The 22,500-nt window shown below is 38.5% G+C and overlaps 1 protein-coding gene across 4 annotated transcripts in view; it reads left to right on the forward strand.

Annotated features, from left to right (window-relative positions):
• The window catches only part of LOC135215565 (UDP-N-acetylhexosamine pyrophosphorylase-like), a 173,703-nt gene that overhangs the window by 66,959 nt on the left and 84,244 nt on the right, over nt 1-22,500 (forward strand). Inside the window, exon 1 of one of the 4 annotated variants that reach the window (XM_064250416.1) lies at nt 6,929-7,093. The exons of the other annotated variants lie outside the window; for them this stretch is intronic. Coding sequence (XP_064106486.1) covers nt 7,084-7,093 — 10 coding nt within the window. The 5' untranslated portion in view covers nt 6,929-7,083. Of the gene's footprint in view, nt 1-6,928; nt 7,094-22,500 lie in introns of those variants that run through there. 4 annotated transcript variants of the gene reach the window in all.

Below are 22,500 nucleotides of genomic sequence, written 5' to 3' on the forward strand. Positions count from 1 at the left end.
TTTTCATTTATATTTTCAAGGAAAATTCAAGGTGTCATTAGTTATACTCAGTAGAGTTCATAATTCATTTTGCTATAATTTTCAGAAGAGTTGGGAACTCAAGTCTCTCGTTTGCCTATTGAGGGAAGTGATCCTCTGCCTCGGCTCTTTGCAGATGCTTGTGTATTTAAATGAGTTCTTTTTCTGTATTTCTGTATCAGTTGGTCTATATGTTTGATAGCTTCTGTGTTAGGATGTATGAAAGGTGTTTCCCGCCTGTGTAATTCTTTATTTATGAATATGTGTGACATACTTCCGTGTTAAGGTTTATACTAAGGATTTACGGTATGCAATAATTGAAGAAGTGCTAATACCTCTGGAATAAGGTCCATAATAATAGTTAAAAAAAAATCGAGAAAACTGCATGCAAAGAATAACCATAATTTGTTATGAAAGCGCCTCAGTGGCGTGATCGGTATGGTTTTGGCCTGCCACCTCGGTGGCCGCGAATTCGATTCTCGGGCGTTCTACTGACGGGTTAGAGATGTGTATTTCTGGTGATAGAAGTTCACTCTCTACGTGGTTAGGAAGTCCCATAAAGCCGGTGGTCCCGTTGCTGAATAACTACTGGTTCCATGCAACGTAAGAACACTATAAACAAACAAACAAACTAACATAATTTATTATCGGACATGATCAAGTACATGATGATTTGAATGGAGCACATCCTAAGTTTTAAATATTATGAAATGAATGCAAAGACTTATGAAGGTTTTGAATGTCAGTCACACAGTTGACCTGCTTCCAAAAAACAAGTTTTTCATAGAGAACAAACACTCAGAAATGCAATTGCCCTTTTGTGTTTTCTCGTCGCCCTGTGATAAATCCCGTTGACAGATCCAATGAGAGCTGATCTGATCAGTTGATCTTGAGTTGTACATTAAAAGCCTGAGAAATAGATCTTTGCGTTTTGGGTAAAATGCTAAGCGTAATGCAGTGAGGAGTTATTATTTTGTAATTGTCTGATGGTGTCTGAATATCGGATGCAAATTAGGAAAATGAAGGAAGTCTGTACGATGATGTACTACATTGGCAAGGCAGGGAAATCACTTTGTTGGGAATTAAATTTGGCCTTTTGTCATTTCACCTTTGGTTCTATAGTTGCCTTCAAGACAACTTGAGATAGATACAATAAAGCATGCATGCTAACCTTAGTACCATGTACTACAGGAAACAGCTATAACGGTCAACTGCTTAGTTTACATTCTTGAATATAAAGGAATCCCAACCTGTTGCCTCCATACAGCAGTGTAGAATATAAGTCAATTGATAGTGATTTTTGTTTTAAATTATTAGTTATTTACAAACTCCTTCGTGTAGTTAGGAATCTGAGAAATCCTGGCTTGAATAGGAATCTTACCCATTTTAGAAAAACGTGAGGGCAGAGGTATCTTAGGGGAAGGCTTTCTATCTCTTGGTTAGATTTGAAAGGTAAAAAAAAATTAAAATGGCGATTCATTATATATTTTGGTTATTAAAATGCTTTGGTATACTGTAATACCGTCAATGGTTCTTAAACTTGCTTGTATACAGTTCATAGTTTAGTATGTGCGTTCTTCAACAGTTAGAACTGATTGGCCAAGCTAATCATCATCCACGTCTTTTGAAATGTACTAGACCTTGAATTGAAACGTTACCAAGAATACTTCATGTTCAGGCGAAGACTTACTGTTCAGGAGTTTTCTGCTTGGGTGGTGAAGCATCATATCGCTCTTCAAAGGGGGCCGCGGTTTTGTGAACTTACCTCAGAAATATATATATATATATATATATATATATATATATATATATATATATATATATATATATATAATTTTAATTTGATTTTCATTTTACGCTAGAAACCTTGACGCGAGATAGCAAGTGGTCTGCCAGTCAGATCTGGAATGGATGGAAGATGTACGAAAATAGATTCTCTAAATTTTGATAATGGTGACACTGTATCTTGTTCCAAATTTGTTCCTGTGAGTAGTCATTTCCTAGCAGGTTGTCTTGCCCCAAATTTCACATATCGCTTACGGATAAATTTCTCGGGTGAGGCAAATAAACCCAAATTTATGATTCATGCGTCTCGTTAGATTACTTTACTGATAAGTTAAATTGCGGTGAAGTTGTGGAACTTAGCTTGGGAATGGTAACAGGGAAAACCCAGAGCGCGAGAAGTGAAGTAGAAAAATTTAATTCTCCGTGATGAAAAACTACCCGATTGAAGAAACATTGGAGGATGCGACTTCAATCTGTGTATAGGTCCGGGTAAGCTTAGTTACCTTAATCACGGATGATGGTTTTTTAATGCTACGATCTGCATATTGCCAGGATATCCTTCACCCTAAATCATTTCTTTTCAGAGTTTCTACAATAACTCACAAGTGTCATTTTTATGTGGAGAATTAGATGTTACAACCCAGTTCTGACTCAGGTCTTTGCGTTTTATGTAGACACATTTTTGGACTGCATTTTGCAGGCTCCTTAGTTTTGCATCTGTGGTCCATTCCTTGGAAATGGAGCGTGTCCTAGGCCTTTTTGGACGCAGTACAAACACGGGTTTGGGACCGAAATGTCCTTCTGCTATCACTCTAGCCACGTCTTTCTTGTATATTACATAATACAAATGTATTCAGCTTGTTGTACCTTTTTAAAATCCACACAAAGGTTGGAATAAGTTAAAATGTTAAAGTGGAGATAACGTGCAGTAATAAGAAAAACAACCATCACAAAAGAAGTACTAATTTTATACCACAATATACGGACCTGTGCTCTAAACAGTATCTACAGCAACGATGATAATAATAATCATTCTAAAAGTATCGTAAACCTGACACGTTGCTCTGTTTAGCCAACTAGTATGCAAAAATACCTCCCTTTTGACCCTGGGATGTTAATGTGCTGCTTACACTACCAGCTGAACCGATGAACTTGTAAATTTACATTTGGATTTATGCTAATGTGAATTTCTACTCCCCAGGTGTCATCTTGTGGGATCAAATGTGGGTTGATGTTGATATAAACGAAAACGATTTGAGAGTGAATGAGTACAGCGAACATAGTATAGAATACTCAAGAGACAACGTTGCAAAGTGCGTAAATGTTAAGTGGAAAATGACACTAACTATGATTAAAGCTTTGTTTTGGTGTGTTAGTTCCTCAAAATATAGAGCGTGCTCATTTTGTAAGATCCGTTTTGATGGCATAGGTCTTATCCAGGAGCGACCGTTTTTATTTTGATAATTTCAGGGAATTGACGAATTTCTCTTTTAATAAAGATAATATAGATGTTATAGCGTGATTAGTAATGCCTAGGCGTGGTCGGTAATGCTATCTGCATGTCGCTCAAAGCAACGTGGGTACGAATTCAAGTTAACGTGAGGGCTGAAACATATTCTTTCATTTTGCCAGTTACATTAGTAATCGTATATATCGCTTGAACAGGGTTTATTTACACTGGTGTTATAGCACGAAGTTGGATGATATTGCATTTTATGGAACGTAGTCTCTCTCTCTCTCTCTCTCTCTCTCTCTCTCTCTCTCTCTCTCTCTCTCTCTCTCTCTCCCACACACACGTACACACATACACACCAGTTTTCTACTATTTGTTGAAGTAGTGCTTTGTTACTGTCGTGCATTGTATGTTAGTGACTTTTGGTTATATTTAGAATGTTCAAGTTTTTTTATGTCAAAACTTGAAATTTGGGTCTTTAGCCAAGATACCAAAGAGTTTATTTTTAGTGCTCGCATTGGATGCATTAAATGTAAAATGATGCTGAACACTTCAATTGTTGCGTTTATTTGTGTGCGCTTCAGTCAACTGTAAAATTCTCAAATATAGTCCTGTCTTTCAGTGTATAAATATAATATAATGCACTAGATTTATTTGCTAAGCTTTATTTCTGTTATGTATTTTGCTTAATAATTCTAATCAATATATATATGCCGAAATGTTACCGGAGGTCTTATGATAATTGAATTGTTTATCAATCGTGGTAAACTGTCCAATGAAGAACAACTGGAAGAGCAGAAGAACGTTGGTTATACGCATCCGTTGGGGAGACTTCTCAGCGACCATGATTTTGAGGCTCTTAAAAATACATCTTGTGATTCGCTCACGTTAATATTTTTGTCCAAATTGTTACAGGGTAGAACTTTTCATTGGAGTGCGGCTTAACACAGGTAGGAATATATGTAATTTAATCTTGCTACAAAATTTGGTTTCTTGTTGAAAAGTTAGGTGCAAGATAATGGACTACGCCATTAAACTTGCTCGAGTGTGAAGTTGGCGAGGCTCTTTTGTCAGACTTTCTCGCACTTTTCATTCAGTGCTGAATAAATACTCTCACACAGAATTTGATTGCCAGTCGCGTATGCCAATATTTGTTATGCCACCATTAGTCTTGATTATCCAGGGTTGGTAATGAGCGAGGTGGAACGTTCCGCTTATATCGAAAGAAAATCAAACGATGGACTTTCTTGGCTTGGTGTGAGGATCACCCTATTTTAGAGTAACATTGGGAGACCTGACAGTTGGAAGTAATAAGAATGTTCGATTTCATTTATAACCACTTTGCTGTCATTTATGCCATGGGTCGATTTGTTAGGGTTTTGTGAGAGGCTTTTGACAGTTTTTGTCTCATAAACTTACTGAATTTACACATATACATTTCCTGCAGTTAGTCATGCCATGGGTCGATTTGTTAACGTTCTGTGAGCAGCTCAAGAAGATGTCCCACCTTTTATAAGTGAATTTGCAGTTGCACATCCCGCCCCTCAAGCCCAGCCCTTAAACTACGCCCCTGGCATAAAAACAGCCAAACAAACTGTATCACTTTTTGTGTGGCCACAGCAGCAGCAGCAGCAGCGTTTGGTGATCGTGATACCGTAACGCTTCATCCATTTTCTCCCCCAAAGAGAGAGACAGTTCTTGGCATTTAGATCCTGTCGACCTTAACGCTCGTTCGCCTGGTCGTTTCCCTCTCTTCCTGGCTGAGAGAGAGAGAGAGAGAGAGAGAGAGAGAGAGAGAGAGAGAGAGAGAGAGAGTCTAACTCTTGTTAGGAATGTAGTAAATGACGCCTCAACGCAAGCTGAGCATGGATCAAAATTGACCGACATGAGACAGAACGAGTTCAGATATGAAAACGACGCCTTTGACTTCTCTGGGCGAAGTATGGCACTCCGGAAGCCATCGCACCTGATCAGCGGAACTTTAAAAGACCCCAATTACTTTTGGAGGGGATATGGGGGTCGGGGTTGTATCAGAATTGGGTGGAGGGACTTGTGGGGGGGGGGGGTAAGGGGGACGCCATTGATCACATCATACCAGAGCTAATTTCTGTTCGTCGTAAGAATGTTATCTGTAATCTTATAAGTTTGTTTATCAGTGCAATGTCAACTCAAGTCTTGATGTTTTGAGATTAAGGGTGGGTTTGTTTACCTTCTACTCCTCTGATCCCCGCTCCCTCTCCCGCCTCATACTTTTTTATATATTTTTTCTCACCATGTTGTCTTTGAGGTTAATGGCGAGGTCAGGTCTTTGGATAAAATGAAACAGCTTTTGTTTTTATTGCAGGAGTGATTTTAAACTGTGTTGGAGAATTTCAGGTATTTCGGTGCCCGAAAGTCTTCCTTCATTAAATTTATGCTGTATTTTTCAGTTTGACAAGCCCTGTTATCTGGCACTTTAGGGGACATAATAGTTAGAAAAAAATTGAGCAAATTATTTTTTATAGAAGTCCGTCCAATTTGAAATGATCCATTTCGACCTGATTGTCTTCACAGGCTGTTGAGCGTTTGCGATACAGCATGTCGGGCGCTCTGCAAAGTATTACTAAACGTTGTTGTGTCTGGTTAGGGCTTGGACAGGTGACCACCCTAAATGTTAGGCTGTCACTACACAAGCTCTTAAAAACGTTCGTCTTCTGCACTAACCATATCAAAGGAAAAAATGACAAAGGTCTTCCGAGTGACAGGCTATTGTCAGTAGTCACTTGGGAGACCAAGGTTCGTTCCCGGATTGAGCCGGAAATTTATTTCTGTGAAACACGTGCTCATGTGTTCATTATATACAAATATATATAATTGTATCATATTGATATGCATGTGTATAGGGATATATCCAGATTAGGATATCGAAAGTTTTTTTTTTCCTTTCTTTTTATCCTGCCTTTCAATCATCTCGGTGGACTTGAAACCCTGGCAGCGCTCGATCAGCCGTGTCTTCCTGCCAGGTAGCGAGTGTCCCTTTTTGTTTTTCCCGTGTAACATCTGGATAATGAGAGAGTACAGAATCTGAAAACCAAGGATGGAATCTAGGAAGTTAGGGAGACCAGGGGAAAAAGTGGCGGAAGGTCGAAAGGACGCCCTTAATTTCTGGCCTATCTAGAGGGAAGGGTCTTTCGGATCCTGGTGACATTTGGTTGACTTGACTTCTGTAGCGTAACGGGACGAGGTAGTAGGTGTTACCCTCGCAGTTTTACCTGTAGATCTGACATCCCTCATCGTTTTGGTTCCTAATGTGTCACAGCCTTCATATTCGTTGTTACTTATTTTTTTTTTATTTAGGCAGTGTGGTCACACCTGTTGTTCCTGTTTTTATGTTGATTTTGTTGACGTGTATCCGATTAGGATGCTGAGAATCACGGGGCGGTGTTGGGGGAAGTGTCGAGGGGACATTGCTTGTGGTAACGGTAAGCCTACTATACAACATTTCATGTGAGCCATTGGTTCAGACGACCTTGATGGCGTGTTCTTGTGCAGTGTGTACGTGTGTGTGTATGTATGTCTGTGTGTGTGTGAGTACTAGGTGTGCGGGAAGTAACCTTGTGTGTGTGTCTGTGTCAGAGAGAGATCCCCGGGCAGCAGCAGGAGGGTTTTCGATGCGACGGAAGTCTTCATATTGTAAAGTCAGGGAGATTCTGGTCGCACTCGCTCACCGCACCTCGCAGCCTGCGCCCGCCTGTTTCTGCCCGCATCTCTCCTCCTCCTCCTCCGCCGCCGTCGTCGTCGTCGTCGTCGTTCTGTGCTGTCGCTGCCGATAAGGGTCTAACGTCAGAATGCATACAGGTACGGAACTGACTTCGTTCATTCCCAGAGTCACTTGGATTTAACTCCGCTTAAACGTTGCGCTCTTTTAAGAGGACGGAAGGAGTTCTCTTGTAGAAAATGCTTCTTTCCAAGCATTTGTGATTGGTAGTTGGAAACATATGAATTGCTTATTCTTAAGGTGCTAGAATCTAGGAATTGCAGTTTTTTCTCGTAATGAACAGCGTAATTCTGATATTTCTATTAAATACTTCGATTTATTTAATTCTCAATATTGGCATGTAAAAATATTTTAACACCATAATAAAGTAACGAATATAAAGAATCTCACTTCAGCATACTGCATTTTTTTCAAAGACATGTTTGTTTCAAGTACATGAAGATTTAGTTTTAGTACAGAAACGCTGTTACCCTTTATATATAATATAATAATGTATATTATATATATATACTATAAATATATATATATATATATATATATATATATATATATATATATGTATGTATGATGTGTATGTGTGTTTGTTGGCGAATGCTCACGTGCGTGCCCGTGTAAGTCTTAGATAGACCACTTTTAAAACTAGGAGCCGGAAAAAATACCGCAGGTCAGGTTACTAAGACTTGTTAGTGGATTTTTCCATCTTGAGATAATGGGAGATTGAAATATTGTAGTACTCAATGAATACAAGAGAAGGCAAGGACTCTCTCTCTCTCTCTCTCTCTCTCTCTCTCTCTCTCTCTCTCTCTCTCTCTCTCTCTCTCTCTCTCTCAACTTCATGGGCAAAAGTAGCGAATATAATTATTTTTCACTTTTTCATTTTTCGAAATAGAAAGAAATGAATTTACCTAATTTTCCATTCTCTGATTTTTGTTAACTGCTTGTACTGCTTTGTAAGGTTGCTCGTGTGGTGTGACAGGACTATTGAAGTCAATGAATATTAGTGCTAGCATACACAAGCTACTTCAGTGGTTATCCAAAAGAATGTCTTAAAGACACAGAACATGAAATCTTGTCCCATGCCATTCTTAGTAAGATGAAAGTAAGATTAGTTTCCTTCAGTGGAATAATAACCGTCAGATGAAAATATTCAGGTCGCAGAGAAGAGAAGAGAAGACAGGGAGTGGAATCGTTGTACGTTTACAATTCCATAATGCTCCTTTCAATTCTTGTTGCGAAGAATTTGCCGATAGCAACAGATCGCCAGATCGGCTGCAATTTTGCAAGGACGGAAGCTGTTTGGGCGATGAGGATGCTGGTCAGACTCCCACTCAGATGACTACGGGTACTTACGTTCCAACGGCGTATGACGCTTGATTAGTGGTCACCCGTCCAAGTGGTGACCAGAGCCAATGTTGCACAACGTGGTTTGTTAAGTAACATTCCAATTTACCATGCACTCTCATGTTTTTTCTTCCCCCACCCTTCCAGAAGTGACGAAGTGACGCGTTTGTTGAATATGTGATGAGATGCCCGAAAGGCCTTCGGTGTCAGAGGAACCTCCTGCGTTCGATATGACTGACGGTGTTTCTCTCTTTGTTGCTGTTGTTCCTGTGGGTCTTGGACAGATTTGTCCCCCTTTTGTCGTTTTATGTTTTGCGTGTAAGTGAATACTCGTACGTATATGAGTCAGGGTACTTGTCTTATAAAGTACACATTCTTTCTCGTCATGCGAATGAATATACAATTATTAGGGATACGTATTTATTCTCTCTCTCTCTCTCTCTCTCTCTCTCTCTCTCTCTCTCCTCTCTCTGGCTTTTCAATGCTCGTTATAATTATGGTAGAGAATTGATAGCAGTTCCTCCAGAGAAGTATTAACGGAAAGCAGCAAACAGTTTGATGTAAAAGTTGTTTACCTTCTGCAAAACTGTTCACCACTAAGGCAACTAGTTGTATGTTGTAATGTTTTTTCATAATGCCTCCGAGTTTGATTATGGTAATGATTATTAGTGTTGCTGATAATAATGATAGTCAGATGCTAAATTTGTTCGTGGTATATGTGTGTCTTTAGTTCTGCGTTGCCTTAGACGTAGAAAAAAGATTGGGTGTTTATGATTTTGCTCGGTTTTAGCCACAGCTACTTAATACCATCAAGCTTTGTCGCCCGTTCATGCGGTTACCAGAGGAATTCTGTGCTTGAAAACCATTAGCCTCAATATTGCTTCTGAACGTTTAGTTACAGCATGCTTTCACGTGCCTTTTCACACAATGATTGGATTGCCTCAGACGTATTTAGACTCCGACTTATTTGTTCGATCGCCCGATCATCGTTAGCCTTGGCAAATGCTGTAACTGCCAGTAGTAATTACAATGAATTTATTTGTGCAAACATCTCGCTGCAAAGCCGTTACTGAGTGATGTTTTTCCTTCAATTTTGATTATTGTAGAAGGCGTGTTTGGACCCCGTTATTGTATTGCTCACTTCAGTAGTGTTGGCACATTTTTACGTAAAAAGTAAAATGATCTCAGCAGTAACTCTTGCTTACCAATACTCCCGAGAGTTAAGCCATCCTTTTGTGTCAGTTTTATATTTTTATAATGATTAATCACTTCATGCTGGCTAACAGAACTCCACACTTATTTATGGACTTCGTTCTTTATGGAATGCTGTGACGGAAGCAGTACTGCGTATTAAATTGTATAACAGAGTATCTGGTTAGGTTTTGATTTGTAGGAGCTTCTGTGTTGTTATTTATTATGAAAGGACGCCAGTCATAAGGGAGAGGAAATACAATATGTACAAGAAAAGTGAGACTGATCATATGAATTGGTTGAGTAGTATAGAGCCGAAAGGGCGCGGACTCAGAAGATAGAGGTGAGGTATGGTGTACAATGATTAGCGTAGGTGGAACGATGGATCGGTGTTTTGGTTATGTTGAGGGAATAGAAGAGTATGTGGGTGAAAACAGTGTAACAACTCGGAATTAATAGGGAACGATGAGAGAATTAATAGGGAACGATGAGAGAATTAATAGGGAACGATGAGAGGTAAATCCAGAAAGTAAAGGACAGATAATGGGCGAAATGTAATGGGATAGAAAAAGGTGAGAGAATGCCTCCAAGAGTGAGTTGACTGGTGCAGTGTGTACGTCAGGGCTCGATGTGCTGCTAATGGGGCTCAGAATTGTGTGGGATTCCGAGAAATACGATAGAGCCGTCTCATGAAGCCTAGATTAAGGACCGTCTCATGAAGCCTAGATTAAGAACCATCTCATGAAGCCTAGATTAAGAACCATCTCATGAAGCCTAGATTAAGAACCGTCTCGTGAAGCCTAGGTCAAGAACCGTTTCACGAAACCTAGATCAAGAACCGTTTCACGGAGCCTAGATCAAGAACCGTTCCACGAAGCCTAGATCAAGAACCGTTCCACGAAGCCTACATCAAGAAGGGTATATTAGGTAATAAGATCCTGGTCAAGTTTCACTAGTAATAATATTTTTTTCTGCGTTCATGTTATAATTCGTCTGTAAAATGTCACATTAACATACTGAAGCTTCGGGCCTTCAGTGTTGTGCATCAGGTCGGTATTAGAAGAGTAGTTGCTCTAATGAAAACACGATAGGAACTTCTTGTTTAGCCCAAGATGGATGACTATTCAGAGTATCTTGACAACTGGCATATTTTTAAAAAGTTACTTCATTATTAAACATGGACACAGGAGTCAAATGACAGATTTATTTTCATAAACGTTACTCTTTCAGTTTCGTTGTGTGATGATACTAGCAAGATTCCATTCAATTGTAGTGTGAGGGAATATGGTAATTTACCAAGTTGAGGTTTGGTCATTATAACAGTTTTGAATACCTAATGGTACGTGCAGAGAAGGGAAACTGTTAGGATGTGCGTGCACAAGCGGCAACCAGTCGTCCTTGGTCGTGCACCGCAAAATATTTCGAAAGCCTCCTAAGAACACCACTCGTCTAACTGCACTCTCGTGTCTGTGCCCGCTTACATACGCACGCACGCACGCACGCACTCACAGACGGACAGACAGACAGGCACACAACACTTTTAAATGTTAAACGGTACTGTGTTGGGTCATCTTTTCTCACCTCGCGAACAAGGTTTGTCCTCTCTCTCTCTCTCTCTCTCTCTCTCTCTCTCTCTCTCTCTCTCTCTCTCTCTCTCCGTTATTGTATTTTTTTTATATATATTCAAGAGCTTTGTAGATACTCGAGGTTCTCTATTCAAAAACTTTTCCACGTATTCCCTTCGAATCATCGCGTCCTCATTCTTCCCTAAGCCTTTAAGAACAAAGAAAAAAGTTAATCCACAGTTGGTGAAAATATAAGAAACATTTCCAGGAACTAATCGCGAGTTCACGATCTCCCCGTTTCTTGCGTTCCTTTATAGTCATTGTGATTACTGCTAGTGTTTTTTTATGTATATTTTTTTTTACTGTAATCGTTGATATAGGAGGCTCTTAACTCGTTCATGACTTGACCTTTTCCATGGTGCGATTCTCTGTGACTTGAGGTCAGATGACTGGTGGTCAAGGAAACCTAGTTGCTTTTGTTTTGTCTCTCTCTCTCTCTCTCTCTCTCTCTCTCTCTCTCTCTCTCTCTCTCCTCTATTTTATGTTTTTGTCTTATTCCTCTTATTTTCCTGTCATAGGAATGTTTATTTCTTCATATTCGTTTGCCTTTGGAATTTTTTTTATTATGTCTCATAATTTGTTTGGCTTACGAATGTTTTTGTGTATTTCTTTTTTTCTTGAAATAATCAGTTGTTGTGTGATTGGTTATCCTTATACTTTCAAAATATATTCTCATTAGTAGCAAATCACGATGCAGTATGCTTACGGGCAAGTGGCGTTAAAACCCAACGTGCGCCTTTAAACATAAGCAGTGAATTAGGTACCTGATAGTAAACCCATTGCTGCGATTTGCAGCCGTGGTTGAGAAGGAAGTTTAGGCCTTCGAAATCTCATCCCAAAGCTTTGTGGAGCCGCGTCTTCGAAGGGAAAAGCATTTATATGTATTGTATATATACTATATTGAATATATGTTACAGGACAAGGCAGTATGCCAAGTGTACCCAATGGCTACGACAGTCAAGTTACAGGTGTTAGTGACTGATGAGCATGCTACGTCGTGGGTCCTTATTAATAAAGTGTGTATGTAATTGTAGATTTTTCTCCATCGTGTTTAGCTGATGGTTTCATCATTTTACATGACCTGCCAGTTGAAAAATTGCATATCCTTTGCGAGTTTTACATGTTCTCTCTCTCTCTCTCTCTCTCTCTCTCTCTCTCTCTCTCTCTCTCTCTCTCTCTCATCCAAACTCCGTGTCCACTTTTGAGGCTTTGGGTGTGTTCGTCATCCACTTCGAAAATCCGGGCCTTGTTCCCACGAGGTTACCGCCAGTCGGACGACTCTTAAGGCCGATGCGGCAAAGTGTTACAGTTGAGGAAATGAGCCTTCTGGATCGGCTTGGATGTCACTTTCTTGCCACCGCTCCGACGTCAAGGTCGGCCTTGACGAAGTCAGTTGCGGAGACCTGCAGGGGTATGTACCTACTGGGGCTCCGGGTCATTATCTGAGTCAAGTCGCTCAATTCGGGTTGAACGGATGCCAAAATTGTACAGGACTTCAGCCTTGCCTTTTGATTCTATTTTTTCTTTGTGTAGGTGTAGTCATTTGTCGTAAATAATGCCAAAAAGTATTATATATATATATATATATATATATAATAATATATTATATGCTTGTTGTGAGGTAGGTTATAATTAGCGTAAATAAATTTTAAAGAACATATAATTCAACTGAGAGCATTAGTCATGATCACAGGATCTTTGTTGAACTTTACGATTTTACATTTAAAGAGGTGTTCGTCTGCGTTTAGACGACGTCGATCATTTCATGTAGATCACTTTGAACAATTTTCGTGATAAATGATTACCTATCGGTGTGACTCATTTAGTGAGAATGGGTAGAGCGCTTTGGTTTGTTTACTTTTTTTTTTTTTTTTTTTGTTCTCTCTGTTTACTTCTGCAGATCACGGAAGGGATTTTATAAGGCCTATCACGCATCCAGTTGGCATAATTGAACAAGAGTGATTTGCTAGAAATTTAATCTGAAAGTAATTGTTGGTAGCAAATGATAGGTGCATTCAACTTTATAAATTCGCATATATATAATATATATATATATTATATATATATTATATATATATATATAGTATATATATATATATAGATATATATATATATTATATTTTTGTATATATATTGTTGTGTGTGTATGTGGCTTTTTACATGTGTATATTTGTAGGTATTTATAAAGTTAGATTTTGTGTTACGTCAGAAGCCGAAGTTAATTAAAATGAGGGCGTGGTCTTAGAATGGCTGCAGAGACGCCTGCTTATGATGGAATGTAGGTTAGTTGTTGTTATTTCCCGATGATAATGAAGATGATCATAACGGATTTCTCTAATATTGTAACTAGTACTTCGTCGGTTGAATGACAAAGGTTAAACAAGTGTTACAATTGGTGCAGTGGCCTTGATCGATCGAGATAATATCATGACGTTTTTTCTCTAATTGCTTTTTCCCACCACTGGATTCCTCTTCTGTTCTGTTTTTCATGGCTTGATTTCCGTCAGTGTGTTTCGTAGGTTTAGCGTGCAGGTTTAGTAGTAGTGATAACTAATAATTCGGAGACAAATTCAAATTGAAACGTTTCGAAGAATATTATTTTATAACATAACATACAAAAGAGAGCGTTCGGGAACCTGCTGTGTTCTCCTTTCTAATCTGGCATATTGAAAAGTCGAGACGAGTAGTTTTTCGAAAGTCCTCTTTTGACCGCCTTTTAAAATATAATCTCACAGATACATCAGTGTGGATTTGTTGCCCCATTTTAGTGACTAGTGTTCATTATTATTATTATTATTATTATTATTATTATTATTATTATTATTATTATTATTATTATTATTATTATTATTATTATTATTATTATTATTTGGTTTGAGCAGTAAATCGTTACTTCTGGTATAGAGGTGGGTGTGATGATTGAGAAGAAAAATGCATGACAATATTCTGCGTAGCACTGCCCTTCTAACTACTAATCTGAGCTGACACACCCAGTGCCGAATGCCTCAACATTAGCTTCTCTCTATGCTTACTCTTATAGAATACTTTTGAGGAGTTTGTACTCTCCCAAGCCGGCTTGAAATTCTTAATTTATAATTGCATACCTTTATACCCCTGACTCACATGCGTCCCTGTGGATTGTTTTTTATTATCCTTGTGCAGCACCTTACTTACCACACTTCTGGCCACCTTTAGGGCAAGGGCCCGTACCCGGCACAAAGGTTACTTTACGTAACCCAGTGCACCATCACAGTCTGTTACTCAACTTCATGCACATGTTCTCATGAGAGTTGCGATACTCATTAACTTCGTTTCATATTTTCGTAATTTTTCTCCTAGTGTCTTGATGACTTCATATAGGTACCTGTGAGCAGTCCCGGTATTTGTCCCATTTTTGTCTATTCATTTCTCCCTCAGCTCTTTTACTCCATTTTTGTTTGTCCATCTTATTCCTTTCTGACCTGATTCTTGTCACTCTTCTTTTCAGTGAAATCGCGAGTTCTTCTTGAGGTCTTTCCATTTGATTCTCTTTTCTCGAGGATTTCTACATTTTCATCCCGTACTTTTCCTGTCACTTTTATCTGTTGTTTTGCACCCGCACCTTTATGCAATCTTTAGGTCGCTTTCTCGACAAATGAGATCCTTGGTCAGCTCTTCCTGTCACATTTCTTTCTTCTTTTAGCTTTTCTCCATCCCATTTCCTCCGATAATTACCGAGTATGTGCAATTTAGCGGAGAGAGAGAGAGAGAGAGAGAGAGAGAGAGAGAGAGAGAGAGAGAGAGAGAGAGCGCTTTCACCCTCTGTGGAAGTGTGTATTTTCTTTTGTAAGTCGTGGAATCTCGCCGTGTTATCTGCCTCATGTCATGGGTGGTCGTGAAGGTGTGGCTTCCATGCTCGCGTATGTATACGTGTATGTATGTGAGTATGTAAAGGTGTATGTAAGGGTGAAAGTGAGGGCCGATATAAAGTGATGGTTGCAAGTGATGGGAGGAAAATATGCAGGGGGTTGCAGATGGAACCTTAGGCATTATGGGTGGAATCATTTAACGTCGAGGAGTGAAGATTTATGGATTTCATTTAAAAGTCTCTCTCTCTCTCTCTCTCTCTCTCTCTCTCTCTCTCTCTCGTGTTTACATATTAATCACGTGCATACATAATTAGGTTATTTCGGAGACTTCAGGATCTTTTCCCAAGATCAAAAAGCATTGTTGTGTATTTCCGTTATTGTGCCAAAGGAAGGTTCTGTGTGCGGGAGGGAAAATAAGACTGGAATATAGAGAAATGAGAAAACTAATTCCGTGGGTTGGAATTACTTACAAATATAACAACTTACCATTAGTATGAGACTGTATGGAAAATGATCGAAGCAGCATCAGAACATTTAAAAGTATGAATATGTGCAAAACTTTTACGAATTTTGGGATTTGACAAATAAAAAATCACAATGAACATGATTAATTGAAGAGGGCAAAAACGAATAAAAATACAGATAATATAAGTGAACTGACTAAAGAAAACATGTTTACATAGATATATATTTATACGCACACACACACACATATATATATAATATATATATATATATATATATATATATATATATATATATATTATATATATATATATATATATATATATATATGTATGTATGTATGTATGATTTATAAAATATGTGAATAAGATTTGCAAGAAAATATAATCGACTGTGAAAATTTTTGTAATGCCTCCAGTATATTTCTCTGCTTTGATTATACGGTTATTTGACCAGGTCCTCTGAAGTTTGGGATGCAGTAATAGGGACTGCTCAAGTTTAGAATGAATGGTCAGGTCACAAACCATCAGGTGGTGTACTCGAACGCTATGTTGTGCGAGTGCACTTTTTATATTTTGCTTAATTGTTTGTACCATTTCGCAATCATTTTCTGTCTTACACAGTGTTTGGGAGAGTTGTTAATTAGCATGCAAAGGCACTTAGACAAATATATATATATATATATATATATATATATATATTATATATATATATATATATATATATATATATATATGATATATATATATAGATATTATATATATTATATATATACATATTATTCGAGCTGCAGATGTCCTTTAATATCTAATTCGCTCTACTTCGGATTATTATATTTCATATATGTCTTTCCCGAGGTAGAGCGAATGGATATTAAGGAACATTTGTAGCTCGAATAAATTATAGATCTTGGTGATTTGTAGGAACATTTGTAGCTCGAATAAATTATAGATTCACGGTGATGTGGTATTTATTCTTATATATATATATATATATATATATATATTATATATATATATATATATATATATATATATGTGTGTGTGTGTGTGTGTGTGTGTGTATCATATGTATGTATGTACGTTGCTTAGAGAATTGGGCGTTCACCGCATCACTGAAAGGTCCTGGATTCAGTTCCCGAGCAAACAGGAATTCTCTTATGTTAATTCGGCTATGTCCCACTGTGCCTTTGTTGGCTGAATGGTGAATTATGCATCGAGTAGTTAGACGAATATGGTGGATCATGACTATGAAGAAAAAGGCCATTTGGATTGGCGTAGCAACCTCATTCCCAAAATGAACTGCTGAGATCCGGTAGTTATTGTCTTCGACCCAGTTTTCCGGGAGAGCAAAAGGCCTTAGATATATTTATCTATATATACACGTATATGTGTGCGGTGTGCTTGTGAAAGTAGTGATCTAAAATATGAGAGCATCGATTATTCAGATTGAGTTTAAGAATCTTGCAGTTTCATCGATTTTGCGGAGCACATTTTCAGCTTAATTCATTTGAGATGCCCGGCAAAGGTCAGGTATTATTTCAACAGGTTTTAGGCAATGGCGTAATTAGCAAGAGGGGCGGTAAAAGTATTATTATTATATTAATATTGTAATTATTATTTAGTTACAAAAGTAAAGTTCATATGACTATCCCGGTAGGCTATAAGAAAGTATACATAGTGCACGTAGACAATCTTGAAAGACATTGAAGGTATGAAATAGCGTCCAGCATCCGCGGTGGACGATAACAGATTTGCCTGAGATTCAGGTTAGACATACATGCACGGCAGTGGGTCACATGAAGGCCTTTGAGGTAAACGGAGAGAACCGGTCATTTTATAAGCTATAGGGAGTTCTGGCATGAAAGTCTAACGGTTTCACGGGTCGGTATCGGTATTTTTGCCACTATGATGTTTTGTATAGACGTGACGAAGAAATCTTTGTTCAGTGCATCGAGAAATGACTTTTACACGGTGTCTTACTTACTGTGGTTGTAAAAGTTAATTACGACAAAAATAAGAGAAGTTATTTATGCTTCCAGGTCTGCCTTTGTCTTAAAAGTGAAAGATATATTTTTGCTCCTTGCGTAACTGAACTTCCAAGGTTGGAAAAATAAAGGCAATTCTCTCGCGCTCACCCGTTCTCACTCCCTGTCACGTCCCCTTTTCTGGGATTGAAGTTTTTTTTTTTTTTTTTTTTTTCTTTTTTTTTTTTTTTTTTTTTTTTGGGGTGTGTGAACTAAATGACTCTTACGTCGTATTGTTCTGTACTCGCCGAATACGTGTTAGAATAACATTTTGGGCGACAATGAATTTCTAAACCTGAATATACCGGACGTATTTTCTTAGTCAAGATGCGATGTCATTTATTAGGTATTGCAGTGTGTGATTGAGTTTGTGAAATTATATATCGTAATTATATTTTATAATTGGCGGCCATTCTCTGTGAATTTGTTACCTTAATCTCCCGTGTCTTTATGTAGGTGACTGTTTCTATCACCATTGAGAGAAGTTATGAAAAAATCTTACAGGTGATGGCATCTGGAACGAACTCTAATGGTTATATCTAAAACTAATATAAGATCATGATTGTTGCGCTTGTTTGTTGTTGTTTATATTTATTGTTGCCCGTGTGTGTGTGTGTGTACGAGAGAGAGAGAGAGAGAGAGAGAGAGAGAGAGAGAGAGAGAGAGAACCAGGCAAGAGTTGTTAGACCAGCAGAACCGAACAAGTCGGACAGGGTGGTGCTACTCGTTAGCCTTGGCTACACTTCGGCTGCTGCTACTTCTGTTCCCTGGGAGCCGTCTCCTGATGTCACCTGGTTACTGCTACTTGCTGCTCTGTTGCAAATCTCAGTTTCGACGGGCACTGTCACTGATTCGCTGTCCTGGTTTGCTTACGTGCCATTTGGGCCTGACCTTAATAGGAGTCGAAAGTTCTGTTAGTTTTATTAGGAGGCGCCGCTTGGTTTTATTTCTTGCAGTTTGCAGGTTTCTAGTTGTTTATATATATATATATATATATATATATATATATATATATATATATATGTGTGTGTGTGTGTGTGTGTGTGTGTGTGTGTGTGTGTGTGTGTACATATAAAATGTATGTATGTATATGTGTGTTTTACCAAGTATGTTTATTATGTGATGTAATTTTCCAGTCAATCTTTGAGACACCCAAGGCATTCGGAAGAGAACATATCTCCTCAAGGCCGTTCAAAAGTGAATAAATTAACGTATGGATTACTTGCATCTTAGCTATAAACGTTCAATGTTTAGAGGAAATCATAAATATGGACTTGGTCATGAAGTATTTATACACCCCTTTCACCTCTGTTTTTATAAAATACATAAGATGGTTTCCATGGCAATAGATCGTCGACCCCAACCCCTCCCAAAATTAGTTGTTTGGAAAATGTCACAAAATGAATATTTCCGCCCAGTGCCATCAAAGTCCGTTGAACCGTTCTTAAAATATATCGCCAAGAAACGCACTCATGCACGCTCATTCACACAAGAAAAATGAAAAGCATTGTGTGATTATGCCATGCATGGATGTAAGTCAATGTATATCTTACTTCATTTGATTTTCACATTGTTATACCTTCAAATTTAGTACTTTTAAATGAATTCACCGTTTAATGTCTTTTTGATAAATCTTTGCGTTAGAACAAATGAATCGTTAATTTCTTCAGCAGTAACACGCTGATGTTATATAACTGATAAACAATTTTCAGCTCTTTTGTGTATATGAGTACCTCGCCTATTGTTTCCACAAAATGACAGAGCTTATCATAAGCTTTAAAATCTTGGCTTGTGACGTAACAGCATCATATTATGAATGTGTGGATTTTGCCCTCATATTTAAGGTCATAATCATAGAGTTAATTTCGCAGTGCAGTTGAGGAGATGAAGAAATTTTCTAGGAAAGGACCGTTTTAAAAAACGGGTTATTCTCTATCCCTTTTATGTAAAGGTATATTGAAGTCACTGCAGATTGATAACAGTGTTAAATGGATTATTTAAAAGTTACGGATTATTCTTTAAAAACAAAATGTTGCAATGATTGAGAAAATGAAGATGACTTTTATTAGACTAGCAAGATCCTTAATAATGACTTAGAATATGAGAAGGGCAAATTCTACCAGAATATGAAAATGGTAAATTCTACTCTATTTCAAGCAGCCGTAGGTAATAATGATTGAGAACTATAAAACCACAAGTTATTATCGAGAAACTGGATTAGAAAATATACGAGACTGAAAGCGGCGTCAATAACCTATAGGCGTCTTGACGCCAGTTCTAGTAGTCATACATATTCAACCAGCTTCAAAGCATAGGTTGTTAATGATAAAGAGTGGGGAAATAATTATATCTTCATGTTTCGTGGTGTTAAAACGAGAAAAGGATTTTGCCATCTTGTTTCTTGACGCGAAAAGGAGTAGAAGAAAGGTGCAGGACTGGTTTGAGGTCTTGCGACCTCTTGGAGGAGGAGTCTCCAGGACAAAGGGATGTTACGATGGCTGCTGGGGCTGTGACCGGACTTAGCGGGATCTGGAAAATATATTTTTCGCGATTTTTTTTTTCCTTTGTAAATTGGGAGGGGGCTGATTGCGAGGGAGGGACGTGGTGGGTATAAAGTTCAGTGGAATGTCAAGGTAAGAGGCTTGACTCTGCTGTTAACCTCCCCCCCCCCCACACCCCGGCCCCAATCCCGCCCATCTGAGGTAGAGTCTTCCCCCTGGAGCCACCTTCCTCTCCCTCCTATACCTGGAGCGCTACTTAGCGATTGCTGCTATTTAATTAGCGTTCACACTTATCAGCGGTTCACCATGTGACCAAAGCACTTCGTCATGACCTCTCCACAACTTGGCAGGTTGCGGCACGTTGGTTGTCCATGGAGAGAGAGAGAGAGAGAGAGTTAGGTAGGATGAAAGTAGTAAGGCCATTATTGGTTGAGCCATCTTTGAATGCGTGTTCTTCCTCTTGTTTGATAACTTTGTGTGTGGATATAGTACTTATTCAGAGCATGAGGTGGTTTGTGTGACATCTTTTCAGGGAGACTCTTTGGACGTATCCTGTTAATGAAGTATTCAGTAGAAATGGCCCTCGGGTTACGGATGTTTGTTATTTTATCATTTATTTTATAGACGTTCACCTTTGAAAATTGTTTGAGGCTGAACCTGCAATTCTGAATTGTGAACACCACCGCTACTACTATTACTTCTGATGATGATAATGAAATATTCACAAGGAGAGCTGTAATTGAAATGGAAGAGTGTGGCATCATAGATCTAGATATAAGTTTTTTATTTATCATGCTAGAAATATTACCTTATTAGTTCAAGCTAAAGGATTGATTCAAAAGCTTAGAGAACCTGTATGTGTTAAAGAATTAGTTATTCACTTGAATTTAGGGGGCCGAATCTCTCTCTCTCTCTCTCTCTCTCTCTCTCTCTCTCTCTTCTCTCTCTCTCTCTCTCTCTCTCTCTCTCTCTCTTTATTATTCACTTGTTTTTTTCCCCTACGCTGAACAGATCAAATCCATATCTTACGATATGAAAGGAATGGGCCTCCTTGTACAATACCGCTACCTTAACCTACTCCATTATTCTTCGATAGAAAGAATCCGGAAAAAAAATTTTAAAAAAAGCAGCGAAAAAAGGGGAACTGCCAGTTCATAAAGGGTGTCCTTGGCAACTGGTTGAAGGCCACATGATAATCAAGATCAGGACGGGGTGTTAACCGTCGTCTTAAACAATGCATGGAGGAGAAAAATTCCCTTTATATAACCTGTAGATGTACCGTACACCGGGATGATAAACACGAAACAAGAAATGAGTATTTACTTTTTTGTGGAAGCAGGTGCAAATCTGCCCCGCTCCATTTTGAAACCCGCTGCTTCGTTCGACTTGACCACGTCGTCCGTCATGGAGAACAGTCTTGAATGTTACGAAATGGGGACTTCATCAGGATCTTAATTTCCTCACAATTGAATTTGTCTATCCATCACACGTCGCACATTCAGACCTCTGGAGTCAATGTTGCATGTCTCACTCGGTCGACACGAACAAAATCATCAAGCAGATAAGTCAACAGAGGGCAATCTTGCTTGAAAATTGCAAATTGCGATCGAGGTATTCATGCGTCACTCGGTGGAGCCGCTGCGATTGCTGCCTGGAAAAGGGTGTGTCCATTATTACGTGAAGGGAAACGAGGCTACTTGGCTTGATCCCTCCAGATTCCTCGCAAAAGTATAGGCACACTAATCAAGCAAGATCGCCTGAAAATAGGTTTTAGTTAACAGAGCGCTATATACTATATTAGATGTCGACGGGTATCAGTATTTTTGGGGGGACTTACATTGTAAAATAATTGTCTCTTAAGACTATCTTCGCAATATTTTCCCCCACCTTTATCTGCTTTATGGCTGAAAAAAGGCGTTACGGAGCTTTAGTCGAAGGTGATACCTTAAGCTTCAACTAAAGTTGCGGAACACTATTTTAGCCATCAATACTAACATGATTAACTTTCAAGAGACAATGATTATTTCAGTATAAGTACCCACAAAATGTTGATTCCTATCAATAGCTAATGAAAAGATCTCAGTTAGCAATAACCTCCCATTTTCAGGCGATCTTACCTTCTTAGGATACAAATATTTCTCCTGAAAATCCGGTGGTAGCTGAAGACCTCTATCAGGAGGAAGAGTATCACTTTTGGTATGAATGGAATAAGAAATGTGAGTAAATTCTGGGTCTCAGTGAAGCTCATTGTCGTTTGACTTATCGCTTAGAACAATTTAAAGCCCAACGGACTATTTCGGTAATAGAGACCAAAATTAAGGGGGGACGAGAGAAATAAAAATGGAATATTCCAATATAGTTTCCAACGTAAAGCAGTTTTCGCAATTCAGGAAAGGTTATGGAGAACAGGGACAATTAAAAGCTGTCGTATCAGGTGTTTGTCCTTTCAACGAAACACACGCACTCAAGTATATATATATATATATATAT

Source organism: Macrobrachium nipponense, chromosome 5 (assembly GCF_015104395.2).
Source record: "Macrobrachium nipponense isolate FS-2020 chromosome 5, ASM1510439v2, whole genome shotgun sequence".
In the NCBI taxonomy this organism is placed as follows: Eukaryota; Metazoa; Arthropoda; class Malacostraca; order Decapoda; family Palaemonidae; genus Macrobrachium; species Macrobrachium nipponense.